Below are 18137 nucleotides of genomic sequence, written 5' to 3' on the forward strand. Positions count from 1 at the left end.
TATCCACCGCTGGTCTAAAGAGTTCTATAGAACTGCATCTAAACCAGTCCCTTAAATTCTTTAACCATGACACTCTCCTTCTTCCTATACTCCTTCCGCCTCTTATCTTTCCCTGTATTATCAGTCTTAGCATTTCATATCGCGGTCCCCTCATTACGTGTCCCAGATATTGCAACTTTCTTATTTTTATTGTGTTTATTATTTCGCATTCTTTACCCATTTCTCGCAGTACTTCCGTGTTCGTTTTCCTCTGTGTCCATGCTATTCTAAGCATTCTTCTGTAACACCACATTTCAAATGACTGTAGCTTATTTATGTGTTCTTGCTTTAATGTCCAGCTTTCAAGTCCATATTGTAGTATCGAGAACACGTAGCATCTCAAAGCTCTTACTCTCAGTTCTAAGCTAAGGTCTTTGTTGCAGAGAACTGTTTTCATTTTTACAAACGCATTTCTTGCTATTTCTATCCTGGTCCTTATTTCTGTTGTTTGATCATTTTTCTCTGAAATCCAGGTTCCTAGGTATTTGTATTTATCAACCCTTTCTATCGGTACATTTCTCAAATATATGCTTGTTTGTATGTTTGTTTTCTTAGTTATTATCATGTATTTGGTCTTTTTTATATTCATTTTTAGTCCATATTCTTTACAGAAATTGTTTGTTTTGTTCAGTAGTAGTTGGAGTTGTTCAGCAGAGCTTGCTATAATCACGGTGTCATCTGCATATCTTATGTTGTTAATAGATCTTCCGTTAATTATTATTCCTTCACTTTGAGATAGCAATGCTTCTTCAAAAATGGCTTCACTATATGCATTAAAGAGTAATGGAGACATAATACATCCCTGCCGAACTCCTCTCCTGATTTCAATTTCTGGACTGGGTTCGTTATCTATTACAATTTGTGCTCTTTGATTCCAGTAAAGGTTTGTTATTATTCGTAAGTCCCTTTTGTCTATGTTTTTTGTTTTTAGAATTTGGACTAATTTTTCATGTCTTACTTTGTCAAAAGCCTTCTCAAAATCAACGTAACAAACATGCACATCCACATTCATGTCCATGCATTTTTGAGCTAACACATTAAAAGCAAATAACGCCTCTCTAGTTCCTAGTCCGTTTCTGAACCCAAACTGACTATCATCTATTCCTTCTTCTAGTTTTTTGTTTATACGACCATGTATTATTTTCAAGAATAATTTGAGAATGTGACTTATTAATGATATTGTTCTGTATTCACTGCAATCTTTAGCGTTTGTATTTTTAGGGATAGCACAAAAGGTTGAGAGTAACCATTGTTTTGGTATGGAAATAAGACGCAGAATATCGTGGCTGCGCAACCTGAGAGAATGGTACAGATGTACATCAAATGAAGTCTTCTGAACAGCCGTCTCTAAAATCCGAATAGCTATGATGATTGCCTACCTTCGTCGCGGATATGGCACTTGAAGAAGATTATAAAGCGGTAAGAAGTTCGCCGAGTAATCTTATGTCTTATAATATTTCATAACAATTTTTTATTTCGACCTTGGTCTGTCTTAAGCTCATTGTTGTAAAGATATTGAAGCAGATTAGGGTAAACTTTTTGAAGTGTGTATTGATAAATCAATCATTAAAATAGGTCTATAAAAGGAGATTTTAATTTAACATTGAATTACATTCGTGTGAGTTTATAAAACACGAAAATGTTTGGTTTTGTAGTAACTATTTGTTTGCTTGTAATATCTGCACAGGGACAAATTCCTGTTGAAAGATGTCCAGATGTAAAAGGAGTGGAAAATTTCGATGGAGAAGCCGTAAGTGAACAGTGAACTTTTTATATTTTTCTTTCTTTAGTGTGAAAATATTATTTGATTCTCTTAGTATCCATGATCATCCACATCATCATCAATCAGCCAATCGCGTCCACTGCTGGACATAGTAGTCTGGGCAGATTATCGGAGAATAGGCCATTTCCGGAAAAAGTTATTTACCAGCAATTTTATTGCTGGAATCGAATCTTATGATTCTATATATTAATAATACAGGTATGCAAAGTCCGCAGATAGTGTGCTACTTTTTTATAAACAAAATGGCGCCCGAAAATCGTGTTTTTTTAATTTTTGCTCTATAACTCCAAAGATTTTCACTTTATACCAAAAACACCCAAATAAAAATTCACCGTAATTAAATTCTGCATAGAGACGTGTTTTTCCCGATCTAATTTGTTGAATATTTTCCCCGGAAAATGCGGGTTTTTCCAACAAAATCTTTAATGTTCAACTAAAATTTTAGATAAGTAATTGTTTATCAATAATTAAATAACTTGGCAATATAAAAGCTCTTTTCGTATAGATTATAATTCCAGAAGCCGATAGAAACTGAACAGTTTAGTAACAATTGAATTGTTAATTAAAAATTTACGGTCGCTATAATACCCACAATAATTATGATACATAAGAATAACTATGATTTTTGTATAAACAGACACTGTGCATATCTAATGTACTTTACAGAATTGAAATTTAACTGTTAAGCGGTCTCAGGAATATTTTAAAATTATAAACAATTTTTTGGCTTATAAACAAATAGAATATCTCTAGAAATATTAAATTAAATCATGAAATCGGTATTGAAAAAAAGGGCAGGGGGCTTCTTTTAAAAGAAAAAACGTTTAATTGTGATGAGTGGTTCCTGAGATAGAACTGGTCAAAGTTGACCGGCATTTACGGCAAAGATATAAACAATAGGATCATCATTTTCGATCCATAACCTTTTTAGTTTTGTCTTCTTTCTCCACGCTAATTTTCATAACAAAAAACGTAGGCACGCTACTCCATAATCCAATTGACCAACACCGAGAGTTTATCCCCCACACCGCAACTGACGTGAATGGACTAGGTAACTAGCGTCATCTGGCAATTGAAAGATGAAGTAGTTTTCAATCCTAATAGCAGTATTAATTAAACTCTCGGTGTTGGTCAATTGGAGTATGGAGTAGCAGGCCTACGTTTTCTCCGATGAGACTCCAACAAGAGTCGAAAATCGTCGATTCAGAGGGCTGGACTGCGCTCCGTATTCTAATTGAAAAATAAGATTGTTTTGCCCTCGCATTGCAACTGAATAAAAATGGAATTTTTATTTTATTTTTATATTGGTCGTTACTTCTTTGGGTAACTAGGTCCATTTTCTGTTGGAATTTACCAACTGAACAGACGAAGTCGTGAATTGTAAGTTTTTGAATTCCCTCTTGTCTTCTTGGCTTCAGCATCCATCTGGCTTGCAAATTTTAGAAGCCATGGAGGTGTTACTAAGGAAATGGACCAATAAGTTGTCAATTTAAAAATCGTTTAGTAATATTTTAATATTTTTAAATATTATTAATATTGCTATTAGGATTGAAAACTACTTCATCTGACTTTATATGTTTTTGTGATTTTTTTAGTATTTGGGTGATTGGATCGAACAAGCAAGATACCCAACTTTACTGGAAGATCACGGAGAATGCGTTGTTACCAATATTGCACTAGACCTTAATGGAGTTGTAAAAAGTCGTACCACATATACTAATAGCGAGTAAGTAAAGCTTTAAATACAACAAAATACATGCTCGTTACTACCAAACCCATTTAGAATTCTCTTCTTCTTCTTCTTCTTCTTCTTCTTCTTCTTCTTATTCCTCTTTATAATCAATTCTGCTTGTCCATTAGCGGATTGATACCTCTATGGAAGGTTGCCACTCCAATTTTGCGCGCTCAGCCGATACTTCTTCTACCGATTGGTGATTTATCTCTTGCTATTTGGACCACATGTGTCTCCCCCATTCTGTTTATGTAGTTGCTCCATTCTTTTTTTTCTATTTAGTGTCCATTCGTTTATACACTGTACGTTACATTGTCTTCTGATATCTTTACTCCTCTTTCGATCTGGTCTAAGAGCTACCAACGTTTTCGAGAAATCATTTTAAGACGGCTGATTCTTTCATATATTATTCCCTATGCTTCCTCGAACACCGTACCGGCCATCTGGCTGCTGATACAGGTTGCGTTCATTACAGCGCACCACACCTGTACAGGTAAACACAAAATCAGGGTGATTGATTAGTGTGATAAAGCTTAGTAGATCCGCTATAGTAATAGATAGCAATAAAAATTAATAACATAAATTTTAGCCAACTTTGAGCTTCACATTACAAAATTAGTTAGAATGTTACAGGGTGTTCGATAACATAGTGGCAGACCAAACTTTTGTTTTTTTTTAAATAGAACACCCCATATTTTATTTTATATTCGAAATCTCTTAACTTCCTTATCACAAAAATATAAAGGTTTGTTATGTTATACAGGGTATTTACAAAGTGATAACCAATTTTATATGAAAATCGTAACCAGTTCAACTCCCTGTATAAATAAAAATAAGCACAACAGCAATGGTTTATAAATGCTATATTTTTTTGTTGATTGTCAAAATTTATAAAAATTGTTGATATTGCTAATTTTCTTTATATCGAATACAGGGTGAGTCAAAACGCAAGTACATTATTTTCACAGTAATTTTAAATAGAACACCCTAATTAATAACTTGCTCTGAAAAATGAAAATATCTCGAAAACGGACAAATTTAGGCATAGGGAATATTCTACAAAAATTAAAGTACGGTAATGATATTTTTCGATGGTAATATAAAATACAGGGTGTTCCATTTAAAAGTTCTAAGAATAGAATGTACTTGCGTTTTGACTCACCCTGTATTCGATATAAGGAAATTTAGCAATATCAACAATTATTAAAACTTTTCACAATCAACAAAAAAATATGTCACCAATAAACCATCGCTGTTATGCTTTTTTTATTTATACAGGGAGCTGAACTTGTTACGATTTTCATAAAAAAAATGGTTATAACTTTGTAAAAGCCCTATATAATATAACAAACCTTTATATTTTTGTGATGGGGAAGTTAAGAGGATTTCGAATATAAAATAAAATATAGGGTGTTCCATTTAAAAAAACACCGATGTTATCGAACACCCTGTAACAATCTAACTAATTTCGTAATGTGAAGCTGAAAGTTGGCCACAATTTTTATTATTAACTTTTATTGCTATATATTACTATAGCAGATCTACTGAGCTTTATCACACTCATCAATCACCCTGTATATTGAATTTAAATTATTTTAGGACGAAAAATTTTTTTGTGATTACTTTTTAAACCACAGAAATGTCTGGCAATTACAGTTCATAATTCTCATAATGTTAAAAAAGTAATGACAAAAAAATTTTTCGTCTTACAATAATTTTAAATTCGATATATTTACCTGTACAAGTGTGCTGCGCAGTAATGAACACAACCCGTATCAATAGCCAGATGGCCGGTACGGTGTTCGAGGAAGCATAGGGAACAATATATGAAAGAATCAGCAGTCTTAAAATGATTTTTTTTTCGACGTTGCTCTCTTGGTCAAACATTTTTTCATATGTTATTATAAAGTTTGCTATTGAATAAACTTAAAAACAACTTGCTAGTTTTCACAATCATAACTTGTCAGGATGACACGTTCCACAATTAAAATCACGTTCCACAATTAAAAGTTCCCTTCTTCCAATGTTCCCATACATCAAAGTTTGCCCGAATAGACACCCTTAAGCTATTAACAAATTTTCAGCTTGCTATTAATCAAGTTTTTTTGATACGCGGGATCCATCCTAAATCTGAAATCTGTACTGGCCAAGTAATTTCATCTGTCATGATTATCTTGTTTAGCTTTTTCGGAATTCCCAATTGCTCCGTCCCTATTAGTCTGGGCTGATTATCGGAGAATAGCCCATTTTTGGGAAAAGTTATTTACCAGCAATTTTATTGCTGGAATCCAATCTTATTATTGTATGTTTTAATAATAAAGGTATGCAAAGTCCGCAGATAGTGTGCTACTTTTTTTATAAACAAAATGGCGCCCGAAAATCGTGTTTTTTTCAATTTTTGCTCTATAACTCCAAAGATTTTAACTTTACACCAAAAACACCCAAATAAACATTCACCGCAATGAAATTTTGCATAGAGATGTGTTTTTTTCGATTCACTTCGACGAAAACTTTACCCGTAAAAAGCGGGTTTTTCCAAAAAAATCTTTAATTTTCAACTAAAATTTTAGATAAGTAATTGTTAATCAATAATTAAATAACTTGGTAATGTAAAAGCCCTTTTTGTATAAATTATAATTCCAGAAGCCGATGGAAATTAAATGAACAGTTTAGCAACAATTGAATTGTTAATTAAAAATTTACGGTCGCTATAATAACGACAATAATTATGATGCATAAGAATAACTATGATTTTTTTTATAAAGAGACATTATACCTATCTAATGTACTTTACAGAATTGAAATTGGACTATTTAAGCGGCCTCAGGAATATTTTAAAATTATAAACAATTTTATGGCCTATAAACAAATAGAATATCTCGGGAAATATTAAACTAAATTAAATTGTAAAACAACATTCGAAAAACAACGATAGGGAGCTTCCTTTAAAAGAAAAAATGTTTAATTATGATGAGTAGTTCCTGAGATACAACCGGTCAAAGTTGACCGGAATTTACGGAAAATATATAAACAATAGGATCATAATTTTCAAACCATCACATTTTTATTTTTTTCCTCTTTCTCCACACCAATTTTCATATCCTTAAAATACTCATAACATATATTATTATAATAAAAACTATCGATAATACGTGTGAAAATTGGCAAAAATAGCAAAATTCCAATCAAAAATTAGGTTGGAGAAAATGTAACCCTCAAAGTTCAAAATCGGTATACGTTAAAAAAATGTATTTTCTCGGCTTCTCATGGAGCAATTTCCTTCATTCTTTTTTTGTTCCCAAGTAACTCGAGTAGAGCCATCGGACTAACGTATTATTAAATGTCAGACTTGCTTTTGTTTTGTTATAATTAATTTATTTATTTATTATAACACAAAATTTTAATTTGTTTAAATAAAAATTGTTTAAATAATTATACAGCTTTCAAATGAGAATACTTATATTTTTAACTTTAAAAGGTACACTTGTAGTAAGTTTATGTAAAAAAAGCCTACAACTGGAAAAAATATGTAGTTTTCTGTTCTTATAAATAAATTAATCTATTATAACAAAACAAAGTTCGATGGCTCTACTCGAGTTACTTGGGAACAAAAAAGAATGAAGGAAATTGCTCCATAGGAAGCTGAGAAAATACATTTTTTTAACGTATACCGATTTTGAACTTTGAGGGTTACATTTTCTCCAACCTAATTTTTGATTGGAATTTTGCTATTTTTGGCAATTTTCACACGTATTATCGATAGTTTTTATTATAATATATGTTATGAGTATTTTAAGGATATGAAAATTGGTGTGGAGAAAGAGGAAAAAAATAAAAAGGTGATGGTTTGAAAATTATGATCCTATTGTTTATATATTTGCCGTAAATTCCGGTATACTTTGACCGGTTGTATCTCAGGAACTACTCATCATAATTAAACATTTTTAATTCTTTTAAAAGAAGCTCCCTGCCGCTGTTTTTCGAATGCCGGTTTTACAATTTAATTTAGTTTAATATTTCCCGAGATATTCTATTTGTTTATAAACCAAAAAACTGTTTATAAATTTAAAATATTCCTGAGGACGCTTAAATAGTACAATTTTAATTCTGTAAAGTACATTAGATAGGTATAGTGTCTTTTTATGAAAAAATCATATTTATTCTTATGCATCTTAATTATTGTCGTTATTATAGCGACCGTAAATTTTTAATTAACAATTCAATTGTTGCTAAATTGTTCATTCAATTTCCATCGGCTTCTGGAATTATAATCTATATAAAAAGGGTTTTTATACTACCAAGTCATTTAATTATTAATTAACAATTACTTATCTAAAATTTTAGTTGAAAATTAAAGATTTTGTTGGAAAAACCCGCTTTTTACGGGGAAAGTTTTCGTCGAAGTGAATCAGGAAAAAAACGTCTCTATGCAGAATTTAATTGCGGTGAATTTTAATTTGGGTGTTTTTGGTGTAAAGTTAAAATCTTTGGAGTTATAGAGCAAAAATTGAAAGAAACACGATTTTCAAGCGCCATTTTGTTTATAAAAAAAGTAGCACACTATCTGCGGACTTTGCATATCTATATTATTAATACATACAATAATAAGATTCCATTCCAGCAATAAAATTGCTGGTAAATAACTTTTCCTTGTATATTAGCCCAGAGTATATAATTTCGCAATAATTATAAATTCGTTCTGTCCACCATTTCATAAGCTTGTCAGAAGTCAATAAATAACGCACATAGTGACACTGTACTTTTATAACACGCTGCGTGAATTGTTACTCGAATTTATTTTGGGGGAAAGGTTGGATCAATTTGTTGATTTCTTCTCTTCTTCAGCCTTCAGTAATCCAACTTTGGACATAGGCTTCCCCCAATTCAATCCAGTGTTGTCTATTTTGTGCCACATGTTTCAAGTTGCGTTCTCCAAACTTCTTTATGTCATCGGCTCATCTCATTTGTGGCCTTCCTCTACTTCTTCTTCCTAACCACGGTCTCCATTGTTGTATTTCGTGATTCCATCTTTTATCCTTCAGTCGGGCATTGTGCCCTGCGAAGCTCCATTTTAATTTGGCAGCATGTTCTCCTGCGTCTTTTACTTTGGTTTTGCTTCTAATACGTGTATTTGTTGTTTGTTTATGAGCCTCACCGGAGCATTGATCTTTCCATCGCTCTCTGTGCCTTTACTATTTTATCCATATTGGCATTGGTGAGTTTCCACGTCTGTGAACCATACGTAAGTATAGGGAGGATACACTGATCGTAAACTCTGGTTCTCAAATATTGTTCTATTTTAGTGTTTTTCAAGATCCAACTCAGTTTTCCAAATCCTGCCCACGCTAACCTTATTCTTCTAGTAATTTCGGCAGTTTGATTTTCTTTGTTAACTTTCATTATCTGTCCCAGGTAGATGTATTTGCTTACTGTTTCTAAATCTATGTCATTCAATTCAACGTTATTTTTGTAATGTTCGGTGTATTTGTCATTACTTTTGTTTTTTCCAAGTTCATCTTAAGACCTACTTTTTCCGAAGCTTGAAATAGTTGCGTCATCATGGTCTGTAATTCTTCGAAACTTGTAGCGAATATTATAATGTCGTCAGCATATCTCAAATGACTCAGTTTTCTTCCATTAACATTTATTCCTTTATCTACCCAGTTAATGTCTTTGAACACGTCTTCAAGTCCCAGTGTGAACAGTTTTGGTGAAATAACGTCTCCCTGGCGAACTCCTCTGTCGATTGGTATAGCTTTGGTTTTCTCATCTATTTGTATTTTTATTGTAGCTTTCTTATAAATATTATATATGAGCATTCTGTATCAACAATCTATCCTGCAGTTGTTCATAGCTCTCTCTATTGTCCAAAGTTCTTGGAGTCGAATGCCTTTTCATAATCAACGAAGCCAATGTATAAGTTCAAGTGATATTCATTGACTTTCTCTATTAGCGTTCTGACTTTAAGAAGATGATCCGCTGTACTGTAACCCTTTCGGAATCCTGCCTGCTCTACCGGTTGATAGCTATCAAGCTTCGACTATAGCCTATTAGTTATTACTCTCATAAACAGTTTGTACATTTGGGACAACAGGGAAATTGGCCTATAGTTCTTCAGATCTCCCCTGTCTCCTTTTTTGAAGAGAATTATTGTCAAGCTTTCTTTCCAATAATCTGGAACTTCTCCTTTGTGAAGGCATTCGTTGAAAAGATTTTTCAATTCTTCGAGAATAATTTCACTCCCCTCCTTTAAATTTGCTGAACTCCCAAATTCAGCTAGGTATTCTCGAAGTATTATTCTCTAGTTATAAGATTATGTGTATATGCACAATAATTATTATATTAACTTATAAAATTTATTAACTTTTAGAACACGCGAAGTACATGTTCTCGAAGGAGAAGGAGTATCAAATTCAACCACAGGAGAAGCCAAATTTTTAGTACATTTCCTTAATCCAGGTTAGTACTTGCCAATATAAAGGTGCAATTCCATTTAGGCAACATGAGGCATGCGTCATTGTCGCATGCTACATAAAGTCTTTCCATTCAAGAGACAGAAAGCGACACGAATCAAGTCGCCTTCCTGATGCATGCCACATGTTGACTGTTGTTGCTGGGCTAGTGATGTTGATTATAGTTACTTTCGAGTATTCGTTACAAATCGTTACTTTTGTATAAAGTAATCATTTACAGTATTCGTTACTTTGATTACTATGATTACTTTTGTTACTTTTGTATTTAAGTACCGGTAATAATATCGAAAATCGTATTTCTCAGTAGGTAGGTATTTTGTATATTATGCTATGAGCTCGTAGGTAGAGGGGATAATTAAAAATTCGCGAGTGCCAGTAGTGACAAGTCTGTAAGCTTTAACTGGAAGTTTGACATAAATGTCAAAGTGATTAATTTAAAACATTGAAATTAAAAACATTAATAGGAAATAATATTAGTTGGTCAAAGCTGTGGTGTATATACGTTTTAAATACTGAATTTAAGTTTTCTAATATTTCGTAATATATAATTATAAATTAATCTAAGCGCCATCTACACGATAATTGTGAAAGTATCCGAAGTAAGAAATTAATATTTCATTAATAGAACGTTAAAATGATAAGCAAAATCTTGAAAAAATCGATTACAATTTAAATACTTTTTTGCGTTGTAAATATTAAGCGATAACAATTAAATAATAAATTTAAAAATTACCGTATTAGCGTATACGCTCTGAGCTTCGCTGCTGTCGCTCCTAGCGGATTACTAATGCAACTTTCACCGGTACTTTTTAAATATATTATTTAATTGTTATCGCTTAATATTTACAACGCAAAAAAGTAATTAAATTGTAATCGATTTTTTAAAGATTTTGCTAATCATTTTAACGTTCTATTAATGAAATATTAATTTCTTACTTCGGATACTTTCACAATTATCGTGTAGATGGCGCTTAGATTAATTTATAATTACATATTACGACATATTAAAAAAACTTAAATTCAGTATTTAAAACGTAAGTATATTTAAGGTAATACTATATACCACAGCTTTGGCTAACTAATATTATTTCCTATTAATGTTTTTAATTGCAATATTTTAAATTAATCACTTTGTCATTTATGTCAAATTTGCAGTAAAAGCTTACAGACTTGTTACTACTGGCGCTCTCGAATTTTTAATTATCCCCTCTACCTACGAGCTCATAGCGTATAACGATAATTTTCACTTCCACTAGTTTCATCTCTTTTAGTTTTACAATGTATTATGTTTTCCATCTTTTGCGTTATTTTGCTGGTTATTAGCGTGCTCATCACTGTAATTAACTTATTAATTTAATAATGCCCCAAAAAACTGCTAACATTTCTTATTTTTGTTCAGTGGCGTGCGGACATTTTTAAATTTCTTTATATCTACAGCGTGTCTACTTAAGTTGGAAACATATGGGAAACTTTTTATTATTAATTTTACGAAAAAAAGTTCTGCATACTCTAAAACCTATGATTCAATCATCAGATATCAAATTTTATCAATATTATACGAGATTTGTCAAAAAATGTGAATTTCGTTCAAGAGTAAAGTACTTTTATTTCTCTCAATATCGAAAATTCTTAATATGAAAAATTATTTGGAACTAAAAACTAACATTAAATATGCAATTACATGCTTCTAATTAAAAAAAAAATCCAAATTTTTCTCAAAATGGATACTTAACTTCGTTTTTATTTATTACACATATGATAACTTTTTTATTATTACTTTTACGAAAAAGGTTATTGGTTATAAAATACTCTGTATGTCCTAAGACCTAAGATGCAACCATCAGATATCACATTTTATTAATTTTATACGAGGTATGTCAAAAAATACGAATTTCACTCAGGAGTAAAGTTGGTACCTTTATTTTTCACAACATTGAAAATTGTTTGTACAAAAAGTTGTTTAGAATCAAAAACTATGTTTCAATGTGCAATTACATCCTTCTAATTAAAATATTGTGAAATATAAAAGTACTATTTATACTCATGAGCGAAATTCATATTTATTGACACACCTCATATAAAATTAATAAAAGTTCATATATAATGGTTGTATCTTAGATTTTAGACCATGCAGAGCTTTTTATGAAGAATAACTTTTTTTCGTAAAATGAATAATAAAAGAGTTATTATATTTGTAATAAATAAAAACGATGTTGTGTATTCATAGAGAAAAATTTGTAAAATATTTTTTTTCCAATTAGAAGCATGTAATTGTATACGTGATCTTAGTTTTTAATTCTAAACAACTTTTCATAATAATAATTTTCGATAATCAGGGAAATAAAGGTAATTTACCCTTGAACGAAATTCATATTTTTTGACATACCTCGTATAATATTGATAAAATTTGATATCTTATGATTGAATCTTAGGTCTTAGAGCATGCAGAACTTTTATGAAGAATAACTTTTTTTCGTAAAATAATAAAAAAGTTTCCTATATGTTTCCAACTTAAGTAGACATGCTGTATAGTGTGCAATAAAACTGCAATGAATAGTTTTATATTTTATTCAAATGTTTTTTGAATAACATAAAACTTTTTTTTTGTTTTAGATGTAACTGTACCTTTTTGGGTTCTTGGTACAGACTATACAACATACTCTGTGGGTTTCTCCTGTTTTGAACGAGATGGTGTTTTCCTAGGTATGTACAGTTTTTTGCTATAAATGTGTAATATATGAATACTCAGCTCAGGCTCATTTAATATCTAGCTAATATAAAAGTCGTACCTTTTTCATAAATATACACTACAGGTCTTAGAGATCTTTGGCTTCGATAGTCTTGACTAATTTCTTTCAGTTTTTCTGGTCCTTCACTTGTTCTCTACCGTCCCTGGTTCACAATTCTTCTATGTTAGTCCGAATTAATAAAAATTATAGATGAACAGCACATTGATGTTCTAGTGATACTCTTAAACCAAATTTATAGCTCAGGCGTATTACCCAAAGAATGGTTAACGTCGATCTTTGCTTGTCTCGCCGATTACCGTATCATTAGCTTGATGTCCCATGTACTGAAGTTGCTACTGAAAGTCATCCATAACCGAATATATTATAAACTGGACCTATATATTAATGATACACATTTTGGGTGTCGCAAAGTAATTAGACGGTTGACGGTAAGCGGAAATAACATACTTACAAACAAATCTACCCAATTAGCAGCATACGCGGATGATATAAACATAATGAGCAGAATAATAAATGCAGCGGAAGAAACCTACGTTGAGTTAAAACAGAGTGCAGAAGCAGTAGGGCTAGCAATAAACACAAATAAAACAAAACTACTCATACAAACCAGATCAAATAGACCGGCGCAACAACACTTTATTGACGATATAGAACATGTGAATAGATTCACGTACCTAGGAATGGATCTGGTTGCAAGCAATGAAGAAGAACCGGAAATAAATAGAAGGCTTGTGCTGGCAAATAAAGCCTATTTCGCGATGCGCCATATATTCAAATCGCGAGACGTACACCGGAAAACAAAACTCCGGGTATTTAAAACAATAATCAGGCCCATAGTAAGTTATGGCTGCGAAACATGGGTGGTGACACAGAAATCTGCCAATGCATTAGATGTGTTTGAAAGAAAAGTATTACGTAGGATACTGGGCCCAATAAGTGAAAATAACAACTGGCGAATTAGGTATAAGAGAGAAATATACGAGCAATATAGCGAACCAACTCTAGCACAACACACTAAACTGCAGAGATTACGGTGGGCAGGGCACGTGGTCCGCATGCATGAGAATAGAATCCCCAGAAAATTGCTGAATGCAAGAATGCAGAGAAGAAGACCTGTTGGAAGACCTAAAAAGAGATGGGAAGACGAAGTCGATGAGGATGCCAGGAACTTTCTGGGAACGCGTTCATGGAAAAGAACAGCGGTAAATCGAAATGATTGGAGAAGCTTATTGAAGCAAGGCTCGATTTGGGCTGTAGTGCCATTGGATGGATGGATGGAGTTCCCATTAACAACATTAGATATGCGGATGACACTGTCGTCTTAGCCGAAATTATTGAAGATCTTCAGATACTGGTTAACAGAATAGCGATATATAGCCAAGGATACGGTCTAACAATGAACATAGAGAAGACAAAATTTATGAGAACTGGAATCATTCGAGTTGTGGGTATATAGAAGAATTCTGAAAATATCATGGACAGAACACGTCACAAACAGGAGAAAGATGGATAAAGAAATGGAAGTCTTAAATACAATCAAAACCTGAAAATTGGAATATCTCGGACATATTACACGTGGAGAGAGATACAACTTGCTCCAACTCATTATGCAGGGAAAGATTCAAGGAAAAAGAAGCATAGGGAGACGCAGAATATCGTGGCTGCGCAACCTGAGAGAATGGTACGGATGTACATCAAACAAACTTTTCAGAGCCGCCGTCTCCAAAGTTCGAATAGCTATGATGATTGCCAACCTTCGTCACGAAGATGGCACTTAAAGAAGAAGGAGAGTCCCTCTTCTTTTTTCCTTCTTCTCCTGCTTGCAAAACTCTTAGGATGTTTCTTTTGGCATTCATGAAGCATGCCCCAACCACATAACTCTCTGTGTCCCGATTTTCTGTGTTATTGTGGGTCTCTTATGTCTTCATTAGCTTCTGGTTTGTTCTTCTGCGCCATTTCCCAAAGGACTTTTTTTATACCAGCAAAAAGTGTCCTCAAGGTTTTCCTCTATCAAATTTCTAACTTCTGTCTTCTTTCTAATTGAGATGTCCAAGTTTCACATGCAAATAATACCGTTGGTATCAAACCACGACACAATAATGTAAGAACATTTGTTCAGGTTCGCTACAATTACACTGTTATATTTATTACAGTCGGAAAAATGAAAGATTACCGATGAACAATCACATCAGTCACTTATTTTGTATTTGCCGTCTTTTTCTATAAATAACAAACGTTTGTTATAAAAAAAGATAGCAAATACAAAATATCTGATTGATGTGATCGTTCATGGGTACCTATTCTTTCATTTTTCCGACTGTACATCACCTTCGAGATTAAAATGGCACAAACTATCCCGAAACATGCATTTATATTTTTTCACCACCCTTATTTTAGGGCGGCTAGCGTAGCCCCCTTGACTTGTCGCCCGGGTGCCCTGCACCCCTTGCACCCACTGTAACTGCCACAGCAACAACCCTGTAGCCGTTAAGTTACAGGGCTGCAAAAGTGAAGCATTATTTAAATTTTTGTTTTTTTTTTTCAGAGAGTCTCTTCCTCACAACAAGACACCAATATGTTACAGAAGACGATATAGATAATCTTGTCAAAGTTCTAATAGACAACAATCTCTCTGTAGATGATTTAGTAGTAGATAGCCAAGATTACTGCTATTATAAATAAAATAAATATATTAGAAATATGATTTTCTTATGTACAAATTGTAATAAATTTTAATGTTAATGAATTTTTTTGTTTAGAAAAAATGTCGAATCGACCATAGGTTATTATCGACTACATAAGATATGATATAAAATGTATAATAATAATACATAGTACCACTTTTATTCAGTTGCAATGCGAAGGCAAAATAGTCTAAGGGCTAGAACCGAAAAATCATCGTCATAAGTAATATGGAGTTTGGCATGTGAAATGTATCTATTGTATATTGATAATTATGAGCCCTTTCAGGCTGACACCTCAGTGGATACAGGAAGTAGCAATAAGGGATGAAAGGGGAAAGTTAGTGTAGTCTTTAAAGGTTTTCACCTCCTATTTTGTTAAAACTCCATCGATTTGCATTAAAATTGGTGACTAGTTAGAGCATACCCCAAGAAATAAAAATGATTTGGTGCCAACTTGCACTTTTACCCTACGGGTGGATACCCCCCCTTCTCGGGGGTGAAAACTATTTTATTAAAAATAACCCCACAAGTCGATTGAGGGACAAATTATAAGTAAACTTTGTTATATATCATGTCATTAAAATAAATCAATACTTTTTAAGTTATTAAAGATCAAAGATTTGTCTGTTTAAGAGCACATGCGTGAAGTTACGGATGATAAAAAGAACATATTAATTAATTGTATGTTACTAAAATATTATTTTTATATTATTTCGATATTATAAATTTAGCAAAAGTGTATTCGAATATGTCAAATGTACCCATTATTGGACACCCTCAGTTTCTGGACATATTCAGTTTATATTGATAGAAAAAATTCAATTAAATATCGAAATACCTAATATAAAAATAATATTTTACTAAATACAATTAATTAACATGTTCTTTTTATTATCCGTAACTTCACGCTTATGCTCTTAAATAGACAAATCTTTGATCTTTAATAACTCAAAAAGTATTGATTTATTTTAATAACATGATATAACTTTTACTTAAAATTTGTCCCTCTATCGATTTGTGGGATTATTTTTAATAAAATTGTTTTCACCCGCGGGAAGGGGTGGTATTCACCACCAGGGTTTTTTTGTTACAAACGCCATCTGTTGATTTCAACCATAAACACTAAGCATTTTTGTTGAACAGAATTTTTACATTAAGAGTGTTCGCCCAGTGGCTATAACTCTATTGGTTGATTTTTCTAACTTGATATACATTGGTATGACTTATATCTATTTACACTACTTAATCTAAACTTATTCTAAACTTTTACTTGTTGTCTATTGTCTAAAGGGCAAATCCAGTGGACTACGAATATTTAGTCTGTTATTTTGTACACTGTTATCAAGGACACCGATTACAAGATTGTTGGAGTGCACTTCAAGACGCTTTAGATATTTATCACTACACTGCGCGATCACTTGTTTCACTGTAGGGATTTTTAAATCACTATAAATGACCTGGTTTGAGATAAACCAAGGGGCAGTCGCTATAGTTCTTAAAGTCTTTGACTGGAATCGTTCTAGGATCGCTATGTTGCTGTCAGATGCTGTACCCCAGAGTTGTACGCCGTGTGTCCAAATAGGTTTTATGATGGAACTGTAGACCAGGAGTTTATTTTTTAATGATAGTGGTGAATTACTTCCAACTAGCCAGTAGGGTTTTTTAAGTACAATTCCTAGTTGTTTACGTTTATTCCAGATATGTGTTTTCCAAGCCCTCTGTCTAGATGCAATCCCAAGTACTTGGCACTATCTTTTTTTGGTATTAGGTGGTTGTTGTAATATATTGATGGTGTGTCACCTTGGCATTTTGTGAAAGTTACATTGGCTGATTTTTCGTCGCTTATTTTAATTCTCCATCTACAAGCCCACTTATGTGTTTTGTTTACTCTTGTTTGTAATGGTTTGTAATGTGCGAGTCGCAATTTCGGGATTTTTGTCTTTCACCATAATTGCAGTGTCATCTGCAAAAGTAGCTGTTAGGTGATGGTCATCGGTTGGAAAATCAGCTGTAAACAAAGTATATAGTATGGGACCAAGTATACTTCCTTGGGGCACACCAGCTTTTATAGGATGAATGTCTGTTATAAAGTCATCATATCTTATTTGAAAGTGCCTTTCTTCAAGATAAGATTTGAGCAAGATGTAGAGTGGATGAGATAGGTTTTTCTTTAGTTTATAAAGCAATCCGGGGTGCCAAATCTTGTCGAAAGCTTGACTTATATCCAGGAATACAGCATTGCAGTATCTCTTTTCCTGAAATGTAGTTTGTATCATATCAACGACTCTGTGCACTTGTTCAATGGTCGAGTGTTTAAGGCGAAATCCAAATTGATGCGATGGGACTAGTTTATGTTCATCTATTTCTATTAATAATCGTTCTTTTATAATCTTCTCTGCAATTTTATATTTTTGGCTGATCTCATTGAGATGTCGCCCATATGCAGAGGTTTACTCATCCAGGTTAGCATTTTTTTCTGGCTTAGAAAGGTGGTTTATGCTCATTGCTTGTTCCATCAGTTTAAGCAGTGTTGTTTCATCTACTGCGCAAATTGCGCTATTTAAAGTAGATGATAGTGCTGCGGTAATGTTATTCTCTCTACTGCACTGAGTGGATAATATTTTTCTGCCTTTGCGAGAAGTGTTCTTGTTTTCTGCTGAAGAGTTTTTATATCAG

General features: G+C 32.7%; 1 protein-coding gene across 2 annotated transcripts in view; it reads left to right on the forward strand.

Annotated features, from left to right (window-relative positions):
• Positions 1–1622: 1622 nt before the first annotated feature.
• Positions 1623–18137, forward strand: part of LOC126887430 (apolipoprotein D-like) — a 92656-nt gene continuing 76141 nt past the window's right edge. The window contains exons 1-5 of one of the 2 annotated variants that reach the window (XM_050654959.1): positions 1623–1789; positions 3418–3548; positions 9925–10013; positions 12641–12730; positions 15323–15523. In XM_050654959.1, the coding sequence (XP_050510916.1) occupies positions 1679–1789; positions 3418–3548; positions 9925–10013; positions 12641–12730; positions 15323–15459 (558 nt within the window). In that variant the 5' untranslated portion in view covers positions 1623–1678 and the 3' untranslated portion in view covers positions 15460–15523. Of the gene's footprint in view, positions 1790–3417; positions 3549–9924; positions 10014–12640; positions 12731–15322; positions 15524–18137 lie in introns of those variants that run through there. The other variant, XM_050654961.1, reaches the window with a different exon arrangement.

The sequence above is a fragment of the Diabrotica virgifera genome, chromosome 6 (genome assembly GCF_917563875.1).
Source record: "Diabrotica virgifera virgifera chromosome 6, PGI_DIABVI_V3a".
Classification (NCBI taxonomy): domain Eukaryota; kingdom Metazoa; phylum Arthropoda; class Insecta; order Coleoptera; family Chrysomelidae; genus Diabrotica; species Diabrotica virgifera.